The sequence below is a fragment of the Sinocyclocheilus anshuiensis genome, unplaced genomic scaffold (assembly GCF_001515605.1).
Source record: "Sinocyclocheilus anshuiensis isolate Anshui unplaced genomic scaffold, SAMN03320099.WGS_v1.1 scaffold784, whole genome shotgun sequence".
NCBI lineage: Eukaryota > Metazoa > Chordata > Actinopteri > Cypriniformes > Cyprinidae > Sinocyclocheilus > Sinocyclocheilus anshuiensis.
The window spans coordinates 1,107,187-1,133,846 of record NW_015554160.1 but is presented as its reverse complement, the minus strand read 5'-3'; the positions used below and the strand labels follow the sequence as shown (position 1 = coordinate 1,133,846).

Here is a 26,660-nt window from a genome sequence, read left to right as displayed (position 1 = left end):
ATAGCATTGTATTTCTATTTCATACTGTACCAGGGATTGTGAGTGAAACAAAGAGGGAGAGAGAGGAGTGATGGGACACAGCTTAGTGCTGCCATTGCCAGCTGTGTCAGTGTCAAAGGGCACAGATTCCTGATGCTCTGTATCTCGGTGTCTTACAGTCTAGTTTAACTGTCACTTCACCTGACATTTATCCTTTCTCTAGAACTAGCTACAATGGGTAAAATTTCATCTGTTACAATTTCATAAAGGTATATGCAGGGGCGCTGTAAGGGGGGGGGGATTCTGTCATCATTTACTCACCCTCATGTCGTTCCAACCTGTATGAGTTGCTTTCTTATGTTGAACACAAAAGAAGATATTTTGAAGATTGCTGGTAATCAATCCTACTATGGAAGTCAATGGCAACCACCAACTGTTTGATTACCAGCAATCTTCAAAATATCTTCTATGTTCAACATAAGAAAGCAACTCATACAGGTTTGGAACGATATGAGGGTGAGTAAATGATGACAGAATTTTTCATTTTTGGGTGAACTATCCCTTTAACTCGCTGCTCTACATGCAACTCGCAAATCACACCTATAGATGGCAGTATAGGCTTTACAGCACTATGAACACGAGACAGTACAGGTTGTGACCATAGAATCTGTATAAAAACAGGTTGTGACCCACATTGCGAAAGAAGGATCATTTATCTCTTACTGTTTGTATGATTATATAACATTCATGTAAATCACATTATGGAAAACATGCCCCTTTTTCTGGACTATTAAATAAAACCTCACACGATTGATATAGAGCTGCAGATGTTATAAATATTGCTCTTTTTTGTATTTTTAATGGACGTCAAAATCTAGACAGTATATACAAAAAAATACTCCACATATTTTAAATTATAAAATCTATACTTTCAGAAGTAAATAGATAAATAGGTTTGTTTAACACTAAATCACTTGTTTAAATGAGTAGGGGGTGGACTTGATTGACCCTTAAATAGCATTTCTGGAAGAGGTTCTACTGGAACCCACCAGATTCCAGCTGTAAAGTGGGTCAGGGGGAGAGAGAGCTCATCTTTCCATGAGAGTGAATTTTACTTGTCACACAAGCTCACAGGAAATAGACTATTACCAATTACAACACTGGGCCAGTTTAAAACTTCAAACCCAAAGTTATAGAATTGTCAGAGTTCTAGAACTTCAGTGGAATCCGGAGGGCTTCAGAATGTCACTTGGGTGTTTTCTGAAAAGTTCTAGACTCAAACACATTCCCTGGGAACTCCAGAGACTTTGTTGAATCATATCTCCAGAGCTGTGCTGGATGTGGAACTGGCAAAAACAAACAGCAGTGATGCATTCAAACAACTGTCACTGTATATCAAATGAGGCCTGCGTCTGCATACGGATCACTCGTGAGAACACAAAAAGAGATGCGTTTCTTGGGATGTGCATATTAGAGTAGAACTATTCAAGGAAAATGCACCAGAGGAGAAACTCAACACTACTCTTCCGTGCCAGTCACATCGCTCTCGAGATCTATTGAAACAGCAGGATACTGTTAAGAGCTCAGTGGATGACGGGTTTCGTTTTAACCAAGGCCTTGGAGGAGCATTAGTGTGGAAATGGATCTCAGCTGCTAGGATCGAGCAGGTGGAGGGTAGAACTCGTAAAGATCAGCTGGTTTGATTCCATTTCCAGCTGCTTGTTTTTGAGCTGGTGCGGTATACAACATCCTCTTTACCAACCTAACATGGTGCTGGACTTAAAGGGATAGTTCCCTCAAAAGTTAAAATTCTGTCATCATTTACTCAGCCTCATGTCATTCCAAACACGCATGACTTTCTTTTGTGAAATGGTGTTGTTATTAACTAAAATTATATTTTTTAAAAATGCTGGTAAAATCTATATTGAAATAGAAATAAAATGACAAAAGGATATATAAAAGGACAAAAGGATAAGGATATATATATATAAAAAATAACACTAGTAGATATTATGAAAAGTGCCAGAGTCCAAACAAGATCCCAATTGACTTTAATTGTATAGACAAAAATATTTTTTTTGCGTGTTCTGCAGAAGAAAGTACACATGAGGGTGAGTAAATGACAATTTTCATTTTTGGGTGAACTATCCCCGTACTTCTAATCTCCAATTATGAATTTACACAAAAGAAAGAAAGAAAACCCCCCCCCCCAAGAGAAATCAGACAAAATTATAAAATTCTTCCAACTTTAATCAGTTCAAAAAGTTTCACAACAAACGCAACATATATAGTAAAAGGGGGAAATTAACCATTGATAATCAGTATTTGGATTGGTACATTCTTCCTAATGAGAATGTTGGCATTTATGTCGGTTTCTCCCAAATAAACCATTGCATTTTATTTGGACAGGACTTAAAGATAAAAATGAAAAATGCAAAAATACAAAATTAAATGTAAACTGAGATTTATTTTGCTCTAAATAGTGTCCTGCAGCAATACAGCATGGTAAACAATGTAAATTAGTACAATTCGGGAAAAACTCCAAAGCAGTCTCTGAGTGAGTTAACATGAGCAGTTATAAAGGTGTAGCCTACAAGAACCCATAAATATTTCAACCACTTTTTTTAAACTTCAATTTAATGAAAGCTCACAAAAGGAGCAACCGTCCTCATTGAGGAAAACAAAAAACCTGATGTCGGCTTAGCGACAACACACACACGCTCACACACCCACAACTAAACAGGACGAAACATCCGCGTGTTCCCATGGTAGTAAAGATGCTGTACAGTGATGCTGATATGAACATGTAGAGGGGCTGCTCAACATTCCTGTGTAGAAAAAAAAGCAAACGGTGTCGCTTTCGAAACGCCACTCACAACCACAGCAGCATCGATCAGACCGTTCAACTCAGCAATCCACTTCACATTCTGCTGAGAGCTACTTTATACTTTAGTCCCCAACCACTTCTGGCTGCTCACCCAACACACACAAATCACAGGCCAATGAGCACACAGCACCTCTGCTATCTCACCAATCACTGACATTCTCATTGGCTAGACCAGGTGCGTCGCTCATTGGCCCACACACTGACACTAGGTACCATCTACCTGCTGCCAGAACACATACAGCTTTCTGCAAACACAACAAACTGCACTCTGGTCTTTATATATAATATACATGAACAAATACATGATGTGTGGAAGGAGAGGAGGAAATAGAAGGGAAGAGGGGAAACGGAAAAAAAAGTGAGCACAAGCGAGTTAATTGTACAGATGTGACACTTCACGCACGTTCGGATTACAATGACCAAATGGAAGCAGTTAATGGAAAGGTAATACATAAAAGTGTCTGTATGAAACGCATACTATGCAAATAGGGCCACTGGGTGACAGTATCTTTTACATATTGGCATTGTTTTGGTCAAGAGACAGCCAAGTGTGGAAATCGCCTCCTTGCAGGAAGAGTCTAAAGTACTCGCACACTCACACACACTTACGAGAAAACACACAGATGGCCCACAGAAGAGCAGCCACAACACCGCTTTAGTCGTGTGTTTAGTTTGTTTCGGAGTCAGCGCAGTGTGTGTGCTGTGCGTCTGCGTGCCAACTCAGTCGCACATCTCCTCGGGTATTTCATGAGGGTTGAGGATGCCAGGCACGGACATCTGCAGCTTGTGTTTCTCCTCCTGGGCCTGACGCAGCGACGCCTCCCTCTCCTCCAGGAACAGATCCGAGGTGTCCTCACCCGCAAATTCCTACAGGTACACAGAGAAACAGGTAAGCATTTGTGCGTTCTGCTTGCACTGACCGGTCTGCCAGAACGCGGTCATCTATAATCTATGATCGCTATGATCGCTCTCTCTCCATCTCACACACACACCTTCTGTCCCAGTGCACTCCAGATGACCCATAGAGTTACACCATGCTTCACGATCCCTTAAAGGTCAAAGGGACAGCACGCTCTCTCTCACACCATCTCCATTTCCTCTACCACACACTCTTAGCTGCATAAACACTATTGCTACTGATATCAAAATATTTGCATATGGCAAAGATAAGATTTATTAACCGTTATTACTATGGCTCTCAGTGTCCTTGCAGCTCACCTTGATCTGTACAAGGAAATCCCTCAAGTGTTCCTTGAATGCTGGGATGTCTTGGTTTAAACTAAACAGGCCATTCACAAATACTTTGACCTGGGCACTACAAAGAAAAAGAGAACAAACATACAGTCAGCCAGGAAATACTAATAAAACCAGACATAAACAGTCCTAAGTATTTAAAAAAGCCTGCCGCTGAGGAACAAAAACCTTTTTAATTAATCTGAGAGCAAGATGTCTACTGAGAGACAACAAGCTTATACCCAAGAGATATGTTGTGCAATACTCAACCAAATGCAATAATCATCACAACAACTGCAATTGGTTTATTTACAGGCACTTCAGACACAGGTTCTTGACCTGTGTGTTCTTAAAATAAATACAAAAAAAATTTGGTTACACTTTATTTTAAGGTGTCCTTGTTACAGTGTAAATGCTGAGTAATATTAATTAATTAATTAATTAATTAATTATGTACTTACTATATGGTTAGGATTTGGTTTATGGTTACTTGCATGTAATTATACATAATTTATTGTTATTCTAATAGTAAGTACATGTAACGTGTAACAAGGACACCTTAAAATAATGTGTTACCAAAAATTCATGTATCTCCAAAGCTCAAAGATTGGACAGATGCAGCCTCTGGAGTGCACAAGCTTAGGAGCACTGTGGGATACTCACTCTTGTAAATGTGGAAAAGCTGATTTGAGCAAGTTGGCCACATACTCCTGAATAAACACTTGGTTGTTGACTGGGTTTGAGGGATTTAGAGCTGCACTGATTTTTCCTTCCTCGACAAGGTTAAACATGTACGCCAGAATAGAAGCATGCATGGTCAAACCTGCAAAACAAATATGCAGAGGTTGAACAAACAGGAAAAGATGCATTTATAGATTTAACCATATTCCGTAAAGTCACTATAAAAAATTGATTTTAATGTTATAAAAATAATATAAAAATAGATTTTATTACAATTAAAATACAAACATTTGTTTTAGAATTTAAAATGAATTTTAAATCATTGTTAATAATTAAATTGCTTAATTATTTAATCAAACTAAAACCTTAATACTCACGATTACTACATGGTTACACAGTGTTTAGATAAAAAGAGTCTTTAAAGAGCAAGAGAGAGAACCGAGTAGCCAGAACTGACCAGCTGTATGTGATGTATCTGTGACGACAGAGAAGATGTGTTGTAGGATGTCACAGAAGTATGTCTGATAGAAGCTCTGAGCTGCTGCTTCCTCCTGGGCCACGTTCTGCAGCAGTGTGTAGAGAATCTGAAGGCCTGCATGACATTTTTCATGGTACAGTTGTTGTATGCATGTTATGACAAATGATTTGGGTAAATATTGCTTTGATAAATGATATTTGTCTTCTCACCGGTGTCTGCCACATTTCTCATAGTGTGTTTAAAAGCCCATATAATAGAGTCAAGCACAAGCTTAAACTGGGCTGGTGGGATGGCCAGGAATGCTGGAAAACAGTGAGAGTTCACTGCCTGCAGCAGGTAGAAGAAATGCGTCCGGTGTTCTGGGTACTCTTCAAAATCCTAAAAAAAACAAAACAAAAAAAAACACCATGTAAAAACAAAGAATATTACACACTTCCAGATTCAAACAAGAAACATTTCAAATGACTCTTCAATAGAATAAACAGACAGAAACTGCTTTTAATAATAAATGACAATGGAATATTAAATATTTATCACAGAATGTTGAGAGATGAATATGGGCAGCTTACTTTGTTGATCATGTTTAATGTGCACTCAAAGACTGCATCAAATATCTGTGGGATCTCTCCAGTAATGTGTCCACCCAGTTTGTTTACGATTGTTGCCATGGTACTAAGCACTTCAGGTTCTCTTGCCGCTGGGACATTGCGCTGGTAATCAATGAGCACAGCATCCAACAGCGGAGGAACAAAATTCTCCCCCACCTGGAGTACGGACAAAAAAAAAAAAAACACACATGCGCAGACAGGCTTAAAGGATGAGCGGATAAGTGTGTGTTGTGTAAGGACAGCACTAATCTGAACAGGTCCAGACTGACAGACCTGAAGCAGGTATGACAGAAATATCTGCACAGAGACACAAATACTGGATCTAACTAACACAAAGACATGAGACCTAAAGCCTTGAGCTGCACTTGCTTCCCAGATGAGACGTAATGAGCTGCTTGTGGGTAGTTGTTGCATAACGTCTCAAAATTGAGATTTCGTTTTTAAAATTAGACTAATGTTTAAGAGCATAATATGGATCCTGTTGCAATTTCTAAACTATTTTTCTTGCCGTCACTAGTTAACTTTAAATGTGCTGTAAAAATATGCTGTATGCACAAGTTTTATATTTGAATAATTTTAAAATACATTTCAAAACAATGTATAATAATTACTAAATGCTGTTAAAACATTAAAGTTACTTCATGCTGCTGGTTACATTGCTACTTTGACATTTTATTTAAAAAGTACAAACTAAAGTAAAATGAAAAAATTTGAGATTTAAAAATTTATGAGAATGCAATACTGCAAGACATGTCAATTTCTCAAAAATATTTTGTCAACTACACATTTAACAGCTTGATTTACTTTTTTACTTTCAGTACAGACCCTTTGCTTTAATAAATCTGTGATTAATTGGATTCTCACCATCTGTGGGTCATTGGAGCGGCTGACCCAGCCTGATATCAGCTTTAGAGTCTCTCTCTTCACCGTGCGCATGCTCCTGATTAGAGGCTGCTTTGTCACCATCTCACCTATATAAAACAGACAACCACAAATCAAATAAACAGATGTAAACAAAGCGCTTGCGGTTCTTGAGTGCAGTCAATTACATAATGTTTACGCAAAAAAAGTTCAGAGAAATAATGACTTTCTGATTAGGAAGAATTTTCTTTGGGTAACTATTTAGTTAAACTTCACTCATTCTGTTCTAGCTGCAGTGCTATATATAGCTGCCCAGACAGCCCTGTAATGGACTGCTGTTCACACACGTACATGGCGCTAAGCTCTGCGGCAGCCTTTTGTCTTCCAGCTGAGTGAGTGTGTAATCAAACGGACTTCAGTTTAATGTGAATCTGTCACTCTGAGATAACCAACAGAGATGCAAATACACACATGCATAAGGTAATTCTGGAATTAAACTCACTGTTTGTCTAAAACACATGCCCATCTGTGATGATAAACTCTGAAAACACGCACCATTACTTTGGATGGCAGCAGAGATGTTTTCACTGAGGCACTTGTATACATTTAGCATATCCAGGTAGATCCGGCCCAGCTGAATAACAAAAGGGTGTCCCACGGCTTTACATGCTCTGACATTGGTCTTCAGGATGCTGCCCAACTGCTTCACTGTCTCCGGGTCCTTCAGGATGTCCACATTCTACAGCAGGATAACAGCATCCATTTAAGGTCAGTCTTAAAAATGAGCAAAATTTGTTGTTTGGACAAAATAAAACAAAAAAATGGATAAATAAATATCACACCTTGGTGGCCTGCTGAATGATGCTATCCCACACCTGGTTAGGCAACAACATGTACTTCTCTATCAGGTGTTCCTGTACAGCCTGGTCGGTCTGCGCTCCAATCATATAGCCGACAGCTTCGTAAAATGTATGCACCTGAGAACAGCAAATGGTCACAATGCAACATCTCCTCAAAAGTTGTATATTTCTAAAGCACAATTTGTCACGACACACGGAGCAGGCTAACTGAGATGGATGGGGTTATTTGGTACCTGCTGGGGCTGAAGGTCACAGATGATGGTGTTGATGTTGTTGAGGATCTCATCAATGAAGGGCATCACCTCTCCCACCTGCACCTGCACAAAATGCCTCCTGCACTTCTGAGCAATCTTAATGAACGTGTCACACGCCATGTCCTGCACTCCATCATGGGTTTCTAAGAAGAAAGAATACTAAAATATTACTAGGAGAACATGATTTCCTCATTATCAAACTAAAATTAGAAGCTCACATATATGTAACAGAGCTGCTCCATAAATGACTAAAATGCAGCACTGCTGTGTATGTGCAATCAAATGTGACATCAAATCTGCTTCTATTTAAAGATCAATCCAAAGATATCACAGCTGTATACAGATGCCCGATTCTATTTTAAGGCTCAAAGACTTTGTGACTTACCATGCATGAACTCAAACAATTTGTTGACGACAGTCTTCAGGAATTTCCAGTGCGCACGTAGGAACCGTGGATATTGGCCCACTATGTACATGATGTTGGAGGCAATGATGGCCTTGTTATCCTTGCCTCTCTTCTGCTCACATAGACCCAGCAAGTCCTGTAGATCACATGGGCACATTATTATAGCTTTAATTTTACATTATGAGACTTTGGATCTTTGCATTGTAGGATTTCTGCACCTTAATGACAGTGACGAGGAACCGTTTCTCATCTTCTTCGTGCATGGCTCCACTGATGGATCCAATGGCCCAGCACAATGTGTTCAGATTCTTCCAGGACCACTCAGTACCGTTCACCTGATTATGAAGCTTTTCTGTCATAATACGCTCTGTATCGGCATAGTCCAGATGGGTAAGATAGACTACAGAGAGAGAAATATGATAATAAACACAGTTTAGTGGCCAAAACCTCTGTATTTATAATATAAAGGAGTAGAGCTCTCACCAAGCGTCTCCCTCATATTCTTGTAGAGGTTAATGGAGTCTGTATCCTTCATGAACTCTCGAACCACCTCGCCCTGATCGTTCTCCACCACCAGCACTTCCTCTGGCTTGGCCATGCGACTCACCATCAACAAACGCACCTGCAGGACAATAACACAAACACCCATATAGTTTCTGTCTAAAATTGCCATCTGAGGTGAAATTTCTTCTTGAATCTTGTGTTTGTGAGCCAACCTTAGAAAGAACAGGCAGGTAGAGTTGTCTGCGGGGTGGTACATCGAAGTGTTGGCTCCCTGAGAGGAGAGGAGAGGTGGATGTTGAGAAAGGACTCTCTCTGTAAAGCTCAGCTGCCAGGTGGTTCCAGTACTCCAAACAGATCTTAAAGATCTCTGTCTCTTCCACCTCTGACACCAGCAACATGTAATGTAGAGCCTAAACAGAAACAAACAGGGCCTTAACACAATGGCATCAGTGACTGAAGCGGATTCTCCATAACTATGTGAAGTTCAGTCCAGAGTGTGTTTACCTCCATAAGCGTCTCTCTGAGGTTCAGTCTCTTTTCTATTAGCTGTCCGTGCTCTTTGAGGAAGGTGCAGAGGAACAGGCTGAGGTTCTGAATGAAGTTTTGCTCATCATCTTTACCATTTGCATACGCCAATCGAATGTTGGTGTTCAAAGGAAGCATCTTCAACACACAAATAAGAAAGAGAGCATCAAACCGGCCCAAAAGCAACTGGTATATGGGAACTTACTTTAATTTGCACTACAGAGGAGTTTACCTGTTTGAGCTGCATCATGGTCAGAGTGAAGAGACTGACAAACTGCTCCTCGTACTGGCTGACACTCACTCCTGCTATCTCAGTCAAGCACTTCAGCGTCACGTTGCGAAACATCGGCACATTTAAAAACTACAGATCAATCCAACAGAGAAGAGGGGCCAACAATTAGCCACTCCTTTGTAAGTGTGAAATATAATCTTTGCAGTTATTATTGCATGGCTATGTAATTATACTATTTAATTGTAAAACAAATAAATACATATGTTACAAATCCATTTATCACACTATTATCTGGAATGCTTTATTCTGATTGGTTAATTGATGCATGCTACAGTCTAATATTTTTGTTTTTTAATAGAAGTATAATTCAGTGTTGGTTAATACGAGGTCAAATGAAATTATCTCTCAAACAACAGCAAAACCATTCTACTATATTCCTAGTTTTTCACAAAGTCTGTAAGAGTAAGAAAATCTCCAGGTATGTTACCTTGTACACCAGAGTACTGATGAGTTTAGTTTCAAAGATATAGCCCAAGGGAATCCAGTTGAGAAACCTCAGCAGAGTTTCTAATGTAGCATGCACAAGTGGGGCATTCTGGGAATTTTCCTGAGAATTGTATGGGAAGAAGAAAAAGCCTTTAGGCCACTAAAACTTAGTCATTAACATATGGTTTGTTGTGTATACAAATCAGCATTTGAAGTTAATCATTCAATCACAAACTAGAACAGCTGGAATATGTATTGAGCAAGTTTGTGTGTGTGTGTGTGTGTGTGTGTGTATGATTAAGAGAGAAAGTCTCCGTATACCTTAGCAAATGGGAACATTTGTTCCATGTGAGAAACAACATGAAAACAACACGTACCATCACAAACTGGCACAACTGGAATATCTGGGAGAACTCATTGCACATGCTGCGGAAACCAGATCACAAAACAATACAGATTAATTAACAAGAACAAGTAATGTGAATTTGGCCTCATTCTCAACCATAAATTAGGACAGTTACTCTCTTTTAATGCCGGCGTACCTGTCCTTCAGGTGTTTGGCTTTCACTTGTGTCATCTGGCCACTGGAGAAGTCAAACACCTCCTCACTGAGGAGCTTGAGAATGATCATATTGTTCTGGCAAAGGCTCTCACTGGTGCGGCTCGCTCCAACAATATCGCTGATAAATGTGGGCCAGTGTTTCGGCCACTCCTGCTTCAGGATCTAAACACAAAAACATCAAGTAACGCATTACACAAACCGGAAGAAAGGTAACAGACATTTTCATTGCAGTCATCAAATATACACACACATCATTATGTTATGTGACATTTACTGCTGTTCGTAAACCTGTGGCTATGAATCTCTAATGTCCTAAGAAAAAGCAGTCAAACAAACCTCACCTGTACTAATATCATGTTGAGTTTTCCAATGTACACTTTCTCTTTCTGAAAAGAGGCAGAGCGTAGCATAAAACAGACAGCCGGACAGAAGCCACAGGAAGACGGTAAACAAAATAAGTGGAAGTTCACTGACCTCAACATTGGCTGCATCTGATGATGTCTTGATAATGAGGCCCACGACATACTTTTTAATGCCTGAAAGAAAGCAGAGCAGTGAAGAGCGTCAATGCGTACAGTAAGGCAGCATAAAAGCCCATGAGCTCTCCATCCGGATGAAAGAAGCTCGTCTCAGAGGACTTATCTTTTCAGCTGCAGATCTGCATCAGCATATTAAAGATTTGCTGCCTTTCTCACATTTGAAGAAACAAGAACACTACTTGAAATTAAAATTTAAAAGTGAAATGTTTTAAAGTGAATGATGCAATGTTATGTCTGTTGACTGAGTATCAAATACTGCTTAATTTAACAATAATTTTAATAAGAAAGATTCGATCCAGATAAATCTAAATTTAATTAAGAAAATAATGTTATACCACAGTATTTATATTATTTTCTTTACCTTTTAGTGTCTGAATTGTAAGTCAAACTAACCAAACTCTTTGTGTAATATTCTATTTATTCATTTGGCTTGGTGTAGACTGACAACTCATACAGAGACATGTTTTGGATGTTGTTGAGACATCAATATTGGTTAAGTTGTATGGTGTAGAAAGTATCTAAATGATGATTCATTAGCAATTTAAAAATCTTACATCATGTTTTTCATTTCATGTGATCTTCCACAGAGCAGATTCTGTTATTTTTTCGGAAACAGATGAACACTAAGCTGAGCAGACGATGCTCCATGCATTTTTAAAAGGGGAATTCAACTCAACTTGGCAATCACACACTTGATTCTAATGAATGTGTTGGCCTGCTAGAAACATCTTGTAGAGTCAAGTCCATCGCAGAGTGAACGGTTTACTTCTACATTTCAATGATCCCTTCACCGCTTGTCCAAATCCAGCCTTTGAGCTGCTTATGACTTAAGAATTGATTTAGACTGAGCTATGAATTACTTGTGGTGAGGGGAATTCTTGTGAGTCAGTCTTACCTTCACACTGGTTTCTGGGCAGAATCTTCCATCTTGTTTTAATAACTGTTTCCAGAATCTGCAGAGCATAGTACTGTAATGCCAAGAGAACAAATCAAGAGTTAATGATCCAAACATTAACCAGCCAATCTGCCAGAGCTGTACCATTACACAAGGAAAACAAAAAACTTTGACACACTCTTTGGTTTATTCCAAATTAATTCAGATTGAAAAAAAAAAACATCATGCAGATTTGACTTCAGTAAGAATTTTATTATACTCAAAAAGAGAACCAAAAAAAAAAAAAAAAATCCATAATCCCCATCAAAACTATACAATGTTTGTATGGGATTCTGCAGAGGTTTTGCTGTTTCTGGCCGTGTCACACCAGAATGTGAAAGACAGGAAACAAAACGTTAATGGCAAACAGCTAATGGTTTGATTCTGTGCCCGGCCACAACAAAGCAAGCAGCTTGGGGGAGCAACAACAACTGTGTCCCAAAACAAAGAGAACCGAAGGATTCCTTTAAGAGTCAATAGCCACTCACAAGGCTTTAATCATCAGTGATATGTTTCCCGTTGGTCAAATAAAGAACACACCCCTTTCTGTCTTTATGCGACACTACTGTTTTCACTGGTAACTGGTGTTGGTCTCAGGAACAGCAAGACGAGCCACAGGATTGGGTCTATAGACTGCCTTAAGATGTTTTATATACTGCTCTTAAAAGGGTATTCATGGTGCATTAGTGTTCTTGTTATGGTCACTAATGTTATTTGGATTAACAGCATTTCAACTGTAGGGATTAATGAGAAAAGAGGAAAAATGTTAATGTGTTAAAGCAAAACAGGGAATACAGGTCACATACTAAGTGAGGATATTAAAGGTGAGGCCTGGAGAAGTAGGTTACTTGCATACAGACACACTTAACCCTATAAAAAAATCACCAGGATCCTTTCACCTTTAATTTTTCATAGATCAATAAATTTAAAAAATAATAAATAAATGAAGGCAAGACAGAAAAACACTGCAACATCACACAAAGCATCAAATTGCTCACATGTGATACATGTTACAATATTTCTTTGTGTACGATCGAGACAAGAAAATAGGGTAGACTAGGGTAGAGGAGGAATGCTTGGGGGAAAAGGGGAACCAGCACACAGAGACACTGATGATCCCTACAGTGGAAATAACTGTTACTATCCATAACTGAGGTTAAAAAAAGGGGGTAACTGCCTGCCTATCTCCCTGCCATCTCTGAGCTCCATATGAGGCATGTGCAGTGTGAATGGAGGCACAGCAGAATTGAGAGTAAGGGAATGAAAAGGTAGACCTTGTGGAGGCCTGCCGCCAAAGCCTAGCTGTGTCAAGGTGCACAGGAAGACACACCCCTTTTCGTCCTATTACAAGCAATCAACATAATGGAACATTGTGATTAATATCAAATATGAACAACTTCAATTAATTGTCTTTTGTTTGCTTTTTCACCTACAAAAAAGGCTGTAAATAAATTAAGCAAAAAGCCAAATGTTCAACAGCACTTTAATGCGCTCTTTCTGTATTTTGCTTGATGAATTTAAACAAATTCAAAGAATTTACCTGCTCTGTATATTTTCCTGTCTGTTCTTCTAGAGCCCTCACTTTTGGGCCATTAACATTTTGAAATTACAGATACTGTTGATAAACCAACTCAAACATTAGTAATGACCAGAGTGTTAAGAGCAATCTTAAAAGGCAAGCAGACGGCAAACTGGGTCAGCAGTACTTTGAGGAAGTCTATTAACACACTGAGAAAGACAATTCATCCCAAATACTACACTGTTCACAAACTACTAAATGATTTACATACAGTCTACACACTACAAAGTGAACAAATACGCTACGTTGATATGAACGCTTGGAGTGTGTAGTTTTCTGTTTCAGTGTACTAGAAATTCTACACTATGAATTAAAAAACAAAAACAAAAAAGAAATAAAAATCCATGGATAGGAACTTGGATCACATGGATCAGGTGTTTTATATATCTTGACCCTAAACAGTCAGTCAATAACACACCTCTGGCTGCTGTGCAGATGGAAGTACTGAGGTATTTCACTGTCAACCGAGGATCCTCACACACCAATTTTAACTAAGACTTTGCTTTACCAGGACAAGGATGTGAAGAGAGTTGTAGGAAAATGTGATCTCACATGTGTACAGAGGAATCTGTTTTTGGCATGATGCTAAGCAACCCCAATACACTTAATAAATTAGTATTGCTGGTTTGGAGGGAAAGAAAACAAAATTGTGTTCCTGTATAATGTGTGATAAGAGATCAGATCTTCCTCAAAGTATAGAAACCATGACCCTCCACCTGAGTAAGTTGGGACTCCGCTTACTTTGGTGTTCATATTCTGAGAGAACTCCAGAATAGTGTCAACACGTGTCCAAGCGTCTGGGTGCTCCTTCAAATGAGTCAGCACCTCCTGGGCCATTCTTTGCTAAAATAGAGAAACAATTGTCATGTTTTGCTGCTTAATATTTTTGTAGAAACAGTGATATTCCTTTTCAGGATTCTTTCAAAAGAACAGCATTTATATTAAGTTGAAATCTTTTGTAACATTGTAAATGTCTTATTGTCACTTTTGATCAATGGAATTGGTCCTTGCAGATTTTTTTTTTTGGTACTGTACTTCACCTGTTTGTGAAAAAAATCTTACTCACCTGTGGCCCAACCCCATGGTACAGACAGTTGACCACATTATCCAGCAGGTTGATATCCAGTTTCTGGTTAAAGTCCAGCAGCTGTCTGGCTGCATGGTCGGCTAACATTGTCATAATTGCTGGCATAGAGCTCTGTGGGGGACAGGGAGGAAACATCCAGCAGGGGCAAAGTCAAGTGAAATTAACAGTTGGGTTCACAAATCCAAACAGCTGACCATTACCCCCCTCCCTTGACCATCCGAAAAGCCTTATATGACCTGGCCTGCCAACACACCAATGCCTGCTAAAGGGTTTAATCCTCAATAACAATGGGATAGGTGGGTGGCGAGATAAAGGTAACATGCTTGCAGAATGAATATCCTAATATGTCCGAGAAACAAGGGCCACTCACTGGGCTCGTGATCACATGAGCCATTATTCACTGAATGAGACCACGTGCTAGGCAGCCCTTTCGCTGACGTCATTCTGTTTACATATAACACAAGAGACGTACCGAGCTCTCCGACTGTCCTTTTCTACTCGTATAGAGCTTTTATAAGACCACGAGACTTCAATAATGTTTACATACAGTTTGAAGGACACTTGAATGGCCAATGCTCAAGTTAATTCAATTTGCACCCCGGAGCCAAACTATTGCGTAACGAGGTAAGCATTACGGCCAAGAACCCAGAAAAAAAAAGTTTGGCATTGGAGGAAATTTCAAGAATTTACTTGGACACGACACAGTAAAACTTTGTGAGACCACGAGTCTCTCAGGCCTAAATAAAGCGACGGTGCCATAACTAGTCCTCGGTACTGCGCAACCTGTTGATTTACCCGCCTTTTCCCACACCTCACCTTGTGTCATTCAGTAAGCTAATATGGCCACAATAGGACCTGTATCCTAACACAGAGCTACTTATCAGCTGATTTCATGCACACGTCTTCAAAACACATCTGGGTTGGACCAGGATCCACGCTGAGGAGCGCAACAACTTAACGTTACACTACTGATGCGATCGCTGTGGTTGTTTAGCCACGTTTATGCGTTAAAGTGCCTAATAATGCATCGCTTTACATACAGTGGCAACAATTACGCATGCATGCTATCATACTAATGCGCTTAAATGGACAGCAAGGCAAATGTTTTAGTGCGCAACTGACGTTAAAAACGGTCCAGCGAGCACCTCGTCCATAACAAACACCGATGTTTCTGACAGTCTACACCCGTCTCGGATGACTTCTAGGGGGGTGACTTTGCAAGGATCTCCCTCCCTGACTCGGGAGCAACCCCTCCCACCAACAGCATGCTCTGCACACTTCACCTGAAAGCTCTGCAGGCTTTACTAGCAGTAAACCAGGTAAGAAATAGATCGCGTGTATTGTTATATGCCGTTAATTCTTCAAATGAATGCTACAGCTCTACAATTGTCTTGAATGCATTTTACAATTGAATTTTGCTCGCTGAAACAACATACTCTGGGACTGCGCTGACGGTTAGCAATTAAGTTAGTAGCTAACGTTAGTGATGTATTTGTGATTGTTTTGACGTTACGTGAGATATAACGATTGTTAAACGCGACAAACCCCAGATACATTATTCAGTCCAGCGTGACACCAGTGCTGAACACGAGCCATCACGCAACGCACCCCGCAACATCCCTCATAAACCCTCAGCAGCAAAGCCATTTCACTTTCTCTCGACCTTAACCTCCATACGTGCATATTTCTAGGCATTTCTACACAATCTCACAGCATCATCATTCTCCACAGAGCAGAAAACCAACCCAAGCACTCTAGCTGCAAGTTTTCACCCCATATTTACCTACCTAAAGTCCAAGCCTTTGAGAGAAAGAAGGTGGGCTTGTCTGCCAGAGTTGCTAAAATTACGTTTATTTGATCCAGTATCGTTGGTGCCTGGTTTGTACACGCTTTCTGGCTTTAGGGTGAGCCGTTGACTGGCCAACCACACTATTCCTCTGTGAAGACTGCGTTACACGAGCTAGTTGCTTGATATAAGGACCATTAGGATGTGAATTCCGCACCATCAATCACGGCGAGTTCTGTATTTTCTCAGTCCAGTTCATTTTACGAAACAAAGTTAACCTTAATTAAGAAATGTGCTCTGTACTGAAGTATATTTTGCACCAGGGCGGTATTAGAGACTGAGCCTGTGCCTCTTCTTCTCACAAGCATCAAACTCGTAACCGGTTGAAACCGGTTCAGACTGGGAGATTCCATCTCGGTTTAGTTTTCAGCCGATGGCGCCGCGAAAAGTTTGGATTAACGTCACGCCCATGGAGGCGTGCCATTGGACGCAGCGTTGCTACGCACTAAGATCCATTGGACGACGCGCACGTCAATCAATCTCAACTCGTTCGAGCGCCCACGCGATTGCTCCGCCCGTTTAGAGAAAGAGAAGGCAAACTGCGTGCAGACTCAGAGTGGACTTGTAATTTGCGATAATATTATGGTCGTGCATTATTTGTTTATTTGTTGCTTTTACATGGAAATGCCATTTTTTGTGCGCTACTCTTTCGAAAAACATCCGCGTTTATATATTCCGTGAGCTTTAAATTAACCTTTTTTTGATAGTCAACAATAGTGATCGCTTGGTAATTGTATACATGTTCGGAAAAATGAAGTTCACGGTGGCCTGAAGGAGATCGAGGGCATCGAGTCCGTGAGGCGGATGTTGGAGCTTGTACTTGTGCTGATTGTAAGCTGGTAATTTTCCACGAGCCACGAAGGGGAGTGGTTGTTCAGAGTCAGGGTATGATACGCATGGCATGGGTTAGAGCCTGATACAATTGGCTTGTGATGGTCTCCATAAACTTTTTATTATAAACACATCGAATCACTCGAAAATCACTCGAAAATATAATAAACTGTCAGTGTGGCGCTTCATAGAGACGTCAAACGCTTGAATGGCATGCTCCGCCCTCCTTCCCCTTTGCAAGTCACGTGACGCAACGCCACTTAAGCGTCAGTTGATGGAAAAATACTGGATTTTGTGTGTGCAAACTACTGTAGTGTCTGTACTGAACAAAGAATGAGAAAAATAATACATTGCCCTGCAGTCAAGAAGTCATTTATGCTTATGCATTTTTTATAAAACTGTTACATTTCACAAAGTCATGGTGTGCATTTTATACATGTTGAATATCTGATACAGTATTTCCCTTTAGTTCAGCATGTGGCCCATTCTACACACCTTTTAAAATGGTTAACTAAATAAGCAGTGTTAGCAGTTTAGGACCAGTAATTTGGTAAATTATATGCTCCGATTTAACCAACAAATTGATCTCGCTTCCAGTGAAGGTGAACCTTTAATCCAAATGCAGCAGGTTTATTCTCGAACAGACACTAGCATTGCAGTTTTCTGCATTTAATGGGTCCAGGCATAATTTGATAATCAGCTGTTGTTGTATGAATCAGATCCATATTTACTCATTTTATCTTTTATTACGTGTAGGTCCCACGCTGAGATAAGTGAGATGTGGTGTAAATGAATTGTAGGTGTTTACCTGTCTGTGAGTAAAGTCAGTGCCACGCATGTCAACCTGCTTTCCAGGAATCACAGGCGAAATTCTCTCAACCACAAGAAGGTTGATGTTCCAGTTTTTTTTTTACTGTTGAATACTTTACTACAGGTTTTATAATAAAACAATTAGTAATTAATGAACAAAGAGTGGTTGCGTCTTCATATCTTTTAGATAATCCTTCATAAATTGTCACCTGCCTAGTATGAGCTGAATAATATTGTCCATTTGTATGTCATGTTTTTGTTTTGTTTAAATGTTTTTGCACAGATCATAATTTGAGAGACATATTTGTGTGAGTTGAAATCCCCAAATTAAGCATGGTATCTGCTTTAAAACAGCAATCAGCAAATGTGCTCTTATTTTAGAACTGATGTTCCTCAGGCTATGACTTCACTTTGTGTAACAGAAAACTCGCCATGCTTCCTTTCTTTGTTGTCTCAGCTGTTTTGAATTATTTTGAGAAATACAATAAACCATTGAAACGTCTCTGGACGTCTGTTTTTGCTTATTGCAGGTCCCAGAACATGCATATATACGAAAGGACAGAACGCATTTTTGTTTACGCTGATGTGAAAACCTTGTATGTTTCCTCTATTAAAGTATGTCATTAATCAACACATACAGAGGGTCTGAAAGTTAACAGGGTCACGGGGATGACCGAAAGAGGTCATCTTGCTGAAGTGAGCAGTAGGAGGGGTCGAGGAGAGAAGCCATGCACATGCATTGTGGCATATACATGTGAAATGAGGTGGGCTGCTCTGTTCAGGATTGGGCTGGCTTAACCTGGTTCTGTCTGGTCTTGCCTTGCCATTTACATACATTATAATGACATCACCTGCTCCTCCCCGTCACTCAAACAAGTTTGACAGTTGTCATGTTTAGGGTGTGATATGTACTTTCTCATAACCTGTGACTTCTGCCTTATTTCACTTTTTGTTTTCATTTAATAGTGAATAATTTTGTAAGTAAAGTCACATAAAGACCAGGCTATATTTAAGTCCTTTATTATTAATAATAAATGATTTTTAATTTAAATGATTATCATTATTATACATTCATTATAAAATCAACAAGCTTACCATCATGAAGCAGCACTAATGTAATTTAATTTGACGCATATTCACATTAAAATATTAAACATCTACTTGAATATTTAATTATTTGATTGCTTATTTAAACTGTGCATTGTATAATAAAGAATTACAAACTATTTATTGTAGTTTGGGCTATTTGCAGGAGTGTCTTCCTAATGGTGGTCACTATAAATAGCTCTGTCCTTCTTGAGAGAGGTGAACTTCATGACAACACAATGAGGGAGGCCTTGCTGCACAGAAAGTTTGGCTTCAAGAGGATCATGTTTAGATACAAACAGCTCCCTCTAGCGACGATAGTACAAACCAAAACACAAGTAATCAATTATATTGCCTTGATCTAAAGACGGCATTTGGCTTTTCCCTATTCGTGTGACTGATGGCTAAACGGTGTAGCAATGTTTATAACTTCAGCAAATAGTTTATTGTGACAATGTGATATATTTAGCTTTAAAGAAATTAACAACTGTATATTTTATGGTATAATTTAGCAACAGGAAGATGTGGATTATATAATACCTTCATCCAAAATGGTTAGCATAGTACTTTCATTCTTTAAAGAAAACAAATTCATGCCATTCTAAACAACTGCACAACACCACTGCTAACAAAGCATTTGTTACAAATAGCAATAGACAAAAGAGCATTGAATGATGAGGATATGACCTTTGACCAAGTACTGAGGGAATGAGGGCAGCTACTGTCCGTCCACCTTTACCCTCGCTCTGCTGATCGCTGCTCGTTCTGTTCCTTATAACTAATCTGGTTAGCTCAGATTCCCGTCATCTGTATCATTTTTTATTACAGCTTGACATTTTCCATCTTGACGCTTAAAAGTTCATTAAGAATCTGCATGATACATTGAAAATCTGCTATTCTTCTGAGCTTTCTATTCATCAAAGAATCCTAAAAAAAAAAAAAAATCACACTTTCCACAAAAATATTAAGCATCACAATTGTTTAACACTGATGAAAAAATATTTCTTGAGCACCAAATCAGCATATTAGAATGAAGGATCATGTAACACTGAAGACTGGAGTAATGGCTGCTGAAAATTCAGCTTTGCCAGGAATAAATGACATTTTAAATATATAAAAATAGAAAACTGTTTTTTAAATGGTAATATTTCATAGTATTCCCGTTTTACTGCATTTGTGATCAAATAAATGCAGCATTGTTAAGCATAAGCATAAAAAAAATAAAAATAAATTCACTGACCCCAAACTTTTGAATGGTAGTGTAACTATAAATAACCGTATCATTTTTAAAGCATTCAAAACACAGATGGAAATTAGCTGGTAGCGAGTGCTGCCTCAGAACTGTCAACTTTACAGAGTAAGAGAGAGATGACTCTTGGAAAGAGAGAGATATCTGTCACATTGAATGGTGGGGGTTGTGATGGATCTGGTTCCCACTAGCAAAGGGAATTAACACATGATCATTTGTGTTCTTGGGCCAGTCTGTGGCCCAGCATGGTAACCCAACCTGCCTGAGCTCAATCAAACACCGACTGTCACCAAAAAAGGCAGACCAGCTCATCGAAGTTCCCCGCCTCCACCCACACAAGCAGAACGTTCTACTTCCCTTTCCTGTTGTCATGGTGGCAGTTGTGCTGGAAATCCTCTTCAATGATATGACTGACCGATCATGAGATAAACCACTAATACCTTCCTTTTTCAAACACAAAGGAATTGTGTAAAAGAGGACTGTGTATTTACATACAGAATTTTTCCAAATCAAAGGCCAGGCAATATCTCATTTCATGAGAACTTGTAAAAAAGACACAGGTTTATTTTAAATGATTTTTATTCTACTGCTTCTGTATTCTCCCTCATATCACATTGGTCCAAATGGCACAGTTGTGATAGTTTCAGTGCAACATAATCATGGACCTCACAGGTATTAGTCGTCAGCATCGCTCTTTACCCAGTGGCTTCTTTGCGTATTATACAGGTTTGAGTCATTGCATTAAGACGGCTTAAAGTGCAGGGTCAGTACCACGGAGATGAGCTTTCTCTGGTCACCTGAGTCAGCTAGAATGAAGCAGGGACATTACAACACACTGCGGCTGGGATGAATCCTGAGCTAGACATGAGATGAGATAAAGCAAAAGGTGCAAAATAAACAGTACTAGTGTACCACAGATTAGTGGGTGCAACCAATTCATTAGCAGCCAAAAGCATGTATTGTTTACAGTGCAACTGATGGTTTTATCAGGTCCATTGTTTATGTTCTATAGCTACAGTTATAACATCAGTGACCACACCAGCAATCCATTCTTCTCCCGGGACTGCAACGGAAAAGACTCTAATGCTATTCCTGCTGTGTCTGGATGGAGTTTGGGAGAAGGAGGGAGTGAGGAGTGGAGCAAAGGATGGACGAAGAGAGCGATGGGTTATTCTGCTCTTTTACTCCTCCTTTTCAAAAACTCATCCACTTATCTCCACATTTTCTCTAAGTCGGTCTCGACGGCCCCGAGCGTATCTTCGCTCTAAAAAAAGACCAAAGTGCTGGTTAAAAATGGAACTGAGAGAATAGGAGAAAGGGAGTAAGTAAAAAAGTAAATTTAAAGCTGCAAGCGAGTCAATTACGAAGTAAAGCAATATTATATAAGCAGTGGGCTTTGGGTCTTCCATTAAAAGTTCTTGTATTTTAAAAGGATCGTTCACCTAAATATTTTAATTCTGTCATCATTTCCCAACCAAAATGACTTTTTTTTTTTTTTTTTTGAGTAAAACACACAAGACAATATTTTGAAGAATTTACAACTGTTTATGTCTGTACAATAAAAGTCAGTGGGGTCCAAAACAGCTCTAGACCCAGGGGCGGCTCGTCTTTATGGGCAGGTGGTGCAGAATCCCACCAAAATATTCATCCACAACATAGACCTCTATATAAACTGAAACAATAATAAATTGTAAATGTGTTCAGCATTCGGCAACAAATATTTTTTTTGGATTTTCTAGACTACTTTAAGTCGTAAAGTAAGCAGTATATATTAAAATCCCGCGCATGGCTTTAGCAGGCATGTATACATGATACTAAGCGGGGCAGACGGTGCCCGAGACCTCCCGAGCTCAACAGCGCCCCACAATTTTGCAACGTAAATCTGTGGTGAAAAGGGGAACGTTACCTTACGTGAACCTCGCTCCACCAAGACGACATCAGTCCGCTTCAGCTATGTGTCTGCATCAGGTCAGTAACTAGTTGGGCATGTCTGTTTTTTTCTATGTGGAGTAGTGGATCAAATTAACAAAGTATAAATCCTTTAGTTTAAATGTGCTCACATGAATAGCCTTTATATGGTTATATTGTGTTTGTTTTATTATTATTCTGAGAATAGACATATGATCGTCTTTCCTCACCCGAATTGCTCCACAACTTGTAACATTCTAAATCAACATTTGGAGGTGATAAATGCTATATTAAGGCAATTATAATACAGCATTTTATGCGTGTTCTCCGAGCCGGTCAATCAACATTAGCGCGCCACCCACAGGATAACGCAAGGACATCTCTGCCAAAATTTTGTCCGCATGTGTTCAGAGATTAGAATATAAAGTTTACAAAATGTTTTTCATATATTAGTGCTACGACCCAGAATCTGCCCCACCTAAATTTACGGTCAGGAGCCGCTACTGACTAGACCCCACTGACTTTCACTAAATGGACTAAAATATCTTTCGATTTACAAAGACGAAATATTTATGGGTGAACTATCCCTTTAAATTTGCCAGTAAAAAGCCAGTTTAGTAAGTGCGCTAAAACAAACATGTTCCTAATCCTTCCAAATCTCATGATTAAAATCATGAATCATAATTTGAAACACTTCCACTGACTCGTTTGTGCAGTGTCCTCAGTGCTGGAGGTGACTGTGGTACCTTAGAGTTTTCTCTGAGCTGCTGTGTCTTCCGCTGGACTGAGAGGAGGCCTTAAATTGGGCCTCCAGCCTTGAGTAGAGCCCCCCTGCAGGCTGGAACCACACAAACACACATGGGTGCAAAATACTAGAGTACAATGTTGGAATACTGCTGTAAAAGATGGTAATAAAACAGCAACAAATCAGAACACGCATGTGAAAAACAGTCTTAATGGTGCTTTAGCAAGTTTATCTAAAAAAGTAAAGATGTTTTGTACCTCTTTTGTGTCTTTAAACTTCGTCTGCTCTTGATCACCAAAGCGCATTTTAGTGAGATTTGCTATAATCTCCTCCATTCTCCTCAGATCTAGAGTGAGTTTGAAAGTATAGACATCCATCAAGATCACTGCAAATCTACACATAATCTACTTGAAAGCTTCCGTGTCAGAAACACAGCCAAGAATGCCTCTAAATTATTTAATACCATTGATTAATCACCATTACAAATCATTAAATAATGGCGAGGCTACAGTTTCAATCCTATTTTGAATACAAAAGTCTTTATAAAACAAAAACAGCGATTTAGTCTTCTAAAGAGTTGGCAGATGTGCATGCTGATGGCTGGATTTAACTTTCTCTGATGAGATTTTCTAGGGTTTTCGAGTGGTTTTAAATCACGACTCTTTTTATTATAAGACTCGCTCTACCGCTGTGCAATTGTAAGAATCTTTGTTACAGTCAGAGGATCTGAAAAAGGTACCTACCCTCCTCCCTCTGTGCGTCCTGATTGTACCTCAAGGAGCGATTGCTATCCCACTTATTCTTCTGGATGCTGACGCTAAGAGCGAAAGAAGGACAAAGAAAGAGAAAAATGTGCCAAATGTCATGTTGGTTCGCAATCACATAGCATGAGAAACCATTACAATACAGTGTTAAAATTTTTTTTTAAACTAAGATCACTCATACAGAAAACAGTATGTTTAATGTAAATTAAAGCTGCAAACAAGTACATTAAATAAAAAAATAAAGCAATACTACAGTACATTAACAGTGGAGTTAAGTTCTTGTATTTTAAAGTGATAGTTCATCCCAAAATGTAAATTCTGTCATCATTTACTCACCCTCATGTCATTCCAAACTTGTATAAATTTCTTTTTTGTTTTTTTTTATCTTCAACTGTTTTGTCAGTACAATTAATGTAAATGGGGTCCAAAACAACATTGGACCCCAATGACTTTCACTATATGGACCAAAATATCTTCTTTTGATTTCCAAAGAAGAACGAACAACATGAGAGTTTTTCATTTTTGGGTGAACTATCCCTTGAAATTCGCCACTTATTCTTCTACAGAAAATGGCAAGTCTTTGGAATCACTTACATGAATGGGGTGGAGTCTCGAGATGGTGCCTTTAAAACAAAAGAACAGAATGAATGAAAAGAGAAAAGTGACATACAACAACAACAACTAAACCAGACCAGAGTTTTCTAAAGAAAATATGTTTTCCCACGTAAAAGTCCTTTTGCTTGGGAAAAAAAAAATCAAGCACCAATGAATTTGTTGCACTCACCTTTTCTCCAGATTTCTCCTTACGCTGGAAACTGGGGGAGGACACTTGTCTTTTCAAAGGTTTTCCAGATTTTCTTGCCTTCTTTGCAGCTATGCACATAAAGTTACAAATCCAGCTTTAAGGTCAGTCTCGTTGAAATTGTACATGACTGCCACCTTTTGACCATAATAAGGTACTGCCTATTAAAGATTATCTGGCATTTTTTTTCACTAATGTGTAACATTTTAGTCCACCTTGTTTTTTTGATGTGTCTTCTTCATCCCCGACCTCATCCTCTGTGACCTCGGACCCTGTAGTGTACTCCTCATCTTCAGACAGCAGAGACTGCTGCCGCTGCAAAAGGTCAAAGCAACATTTCAGATGTGTTTGTCAGCGTAGGTATATAGGAAATTTAATATTTGAGGAACTGTCTTCTTACCAGCTGAAGACTCCAGTTTTTTAACAGTGAAAACTGCAACAAAAGAAAAAAGAAATGTGGTTATAATTTGAGCATGTACAAACAAATTTAGATTAAGAAAATTTAAACCGATGCATCCATCAAAATAAATTAAATCCTGATTCCACCAGAGGACAATAATAAAAAAAAATCTTTATGTCTCACAATTATGACTTAATTAATATCTTAGAATGTAATTTTATATTATAATAACACAAATTTATCTCACAATGGCAAATGTATTTTTTGTAGCTGTGACTTAATATCTCACAATGTGATTGTCAATGTATTTCTTGCAATTGCATATTTATCTTACAATTGCAACTTTATATCTCACAATTATCACTTTTTAACAATATTTTTCAGTCTGAGATAATAATTGGTTTTCATACAATAAAGCAGGAAAGATCTTGGAAAATAAATTTTGCTTATGATTTGTTTTTTTATGTACACGATAGATGTCACTAGATATTTTCTTCATTGTGGTTGTTGTTGTTTTTTGTATGGTCTTGTGTTAATTTGTGATTGTACACTACCGATTTGAATTATTTTTTAATGTGTTTGAAAGAAGTCTCTTATGCTTACCAAAGCTGCATTTATTTGATAAAAAATACAGCATCAAATCCAAATCCAAATCAAATAAAAAAAAATACAAATACAAATCAGCATCAAATCAGTATACTAGAAAGATTTCTGAAGGATCATGTGACACTGAAGCCTGGAGTAATTAAAAAAAATTAAAATCAAACACTGTTTAACTGTTTAAATTGCAAACCGGTAATGTATGTTGTTGATGGTTGCATAAAAAAAGAAAATGTTCACATATATAAATCACACACAAAAATAATAATAAAAAAATAAATAAATAAAAAGTCTCACCGCTGTGCTTTCCTTGGGTCTGTGAGCTGTAAGCACCCCTGGCTCCAGCATTACATCACATCCTGGCACACGTTCACTGCCTGCAGAAGGGTCCTCAGAGCTACAGCTAAACAAAATGGATTAGAACATAAAACATCGTTAAAAGACCCGAACACAACACTAGGCAAAGCATCAAACATGGCATGCAACAAAGAACCAATCATTTTTTTCTAAAGGAAGTTACTATAGTCTGACCTCTCTGGCACACACACAGCCTCTCTGTGTAGCAGCAGGTCATTGAGTATTCTGGTCTGGGTTGAGTTTACATTGTGATCACCGCAGTCACCACCATCTGCTGCACTCACAATGTGGTCTCTTATTTTACAGCCCTACACAGACATACACAGGCATTCATGGTGAAAAGTCAGACAGGTTCAAAGGTCATCTGAGTTCAAGAGAACATATTCTAAAGCAACAACACAAACCTTAACACAAACCTTGGGCATGGAGGAGGGATCGAACCTTAGGACTTTCTGGTTGCAGCAGGGGTAAAGACCAATGCCGTGCCATCTATGATCTGCCCCAATGCCAGGATACACAACCGTCTCTGGGTGGTACTTACACTGGCCCAAATCTGTACACAGGAAT

The 26,660-nt window shown here is 38.9% G+C and overlaps 2 protein-coding genes across 6 annotated transcripts in view; both read right to left on the bottom strand.

Moving 5' to 3' along the window:
- Positions 1-2,249: 2,249 nt before the first annotated feature.
- Positions 2,250-16,967, bottom strand: xpo1b (exportin 1 (CRM1 homolog, yeast) b). 2 transcript variants are annotated; one of them, XR_001632131.1, is made up of 26 exons: positions 16,483-16,967; positions 14,675-14,806; positions 14,350-14,451; positions 11,991-12,063; positions 11,031-11,092; positions 10,898-10,942; positions 10,537-10,718; positions 10,372-10,420; positions 9,996-10,115; positions 9,509-9,637; positions 9,256-9,414; positions 8,964-9,161; positions 8,731-8,869; positions 8,466-8,647; positions 8,227-8,383; positions 7,821-7,984; positions 7,570-7,704; positions 7,283-7,466; positions 6,731-6,837; positions 5,828-6,022; positions 5,468-5,636; positions 5,238-5,372; positions 4,763-4,922; positions 4,085-4,181; positions 3,476-3,733; positions 2,250-2,807 (listed from the first exon to the last, which is right to left on the bottom strand). XR_001632131.1 is itself a non-coding variant. In XM_016463632.1 (25 exons), exons 2-25 carry the CDS (start codon positions 14,798-14,800, stop codon positions 3,587-3,589), a joined length of 3,216 nt encoding a protein of 1,071 aa, XP_016319118.1. In that variant the 5' UTR covers positions 14,801-14,806; positions 16,483-16,967; the 3' UTR covers positions 2,252-3,586. The 2 variants fall into 2 exon arrangements, 1 of the variants encoding a protein (XP_016319118.1); XM_016463632.1 differs by having other exon boundaries at positions 2,252-3,733.
- Positions 16,968-21,078: 4,111 nt separating this feature from the next.
- LOC107670870 (uncharacterized protein KIAA1841-like) overlaps positions 21,079-26,660 on the bottom strand; it is an 11,639-nt gene continuing 6,057 nt past the window's right edge. For 3 of the 4 annotated variants that reach the window (XM_016463659.1, XM_016463660.1, XM_016463661.1), the window contains 11 exons: positions 26,510-26,660; positions 26,268-26,401; positions 26,034-26,139; positions 25,137-25,169; positions 24,952-25,051; positions 24,719-24,807; positions 24,529-24,557; positions 23,914-23,987; positions 23,428-23,516; positions 23,172-23,263; positions 21,079-21,781 (listed from right to left, as the gene is read on the bottom strand). The exon at positions 26,510-26,660 is cut by the window's right edge and continues 1 nt beyond it. In XM_016463659.1, coding sequence (XP_016319145.1) covers positions 21,745-21,781; positions 23,172-23,263; positions 23,428-23,516; positions 23,914-23,987; positions 24,529-24,557; positions 24,719-24,807; positions 24,952-25,051; positions 25,137-25,169; positions 26,034-26,139; positions 26,268-26,401; positions 26,510-26,660 — 934 coding nt within the window. In that variant the 3' untranslated portion in view covers positions 21,079-21,744. Of the gene's footprint in view, positions 21,782-23,171; positions 23,322-23,427; positions 23,517-23,913; positions 23,988-24,528; positions 24,558-24,718; positions 24,808-24,951; positions 25,052-25,136; positions 25,170-26,033; positions 26,140-26,267; positions 26,402-26,509 lie in introns of those variants that run through there. The other variant, XM_016463662.1, reaches the window with a different exon arrangement.

Bases quoted from the DNA above. Each gene is read 5' to 3' on its own strand.
- xpo1b (XM_016463632.1), bottom strand. From the start codon at position 14,800: ATGCCAGCAATTATGACAATGTTAGCCGACCATGCAGCCAGACAGCTG. The intron at 10,116-10,371 runs GTACGTGTTGTT...TACAATTCTCAG, and splicing joins AGTTGTGCCAGTTTGTGATG to GAAAATTCCCAGAATGCCCC. The intron at 7,467-7,569 runs GTGTGATATTTA...ATCCTGCTGTAG, and splicing joins TCATTCAGCAGGCCACCAAG to AATGTGGACATCCTGAAGGA.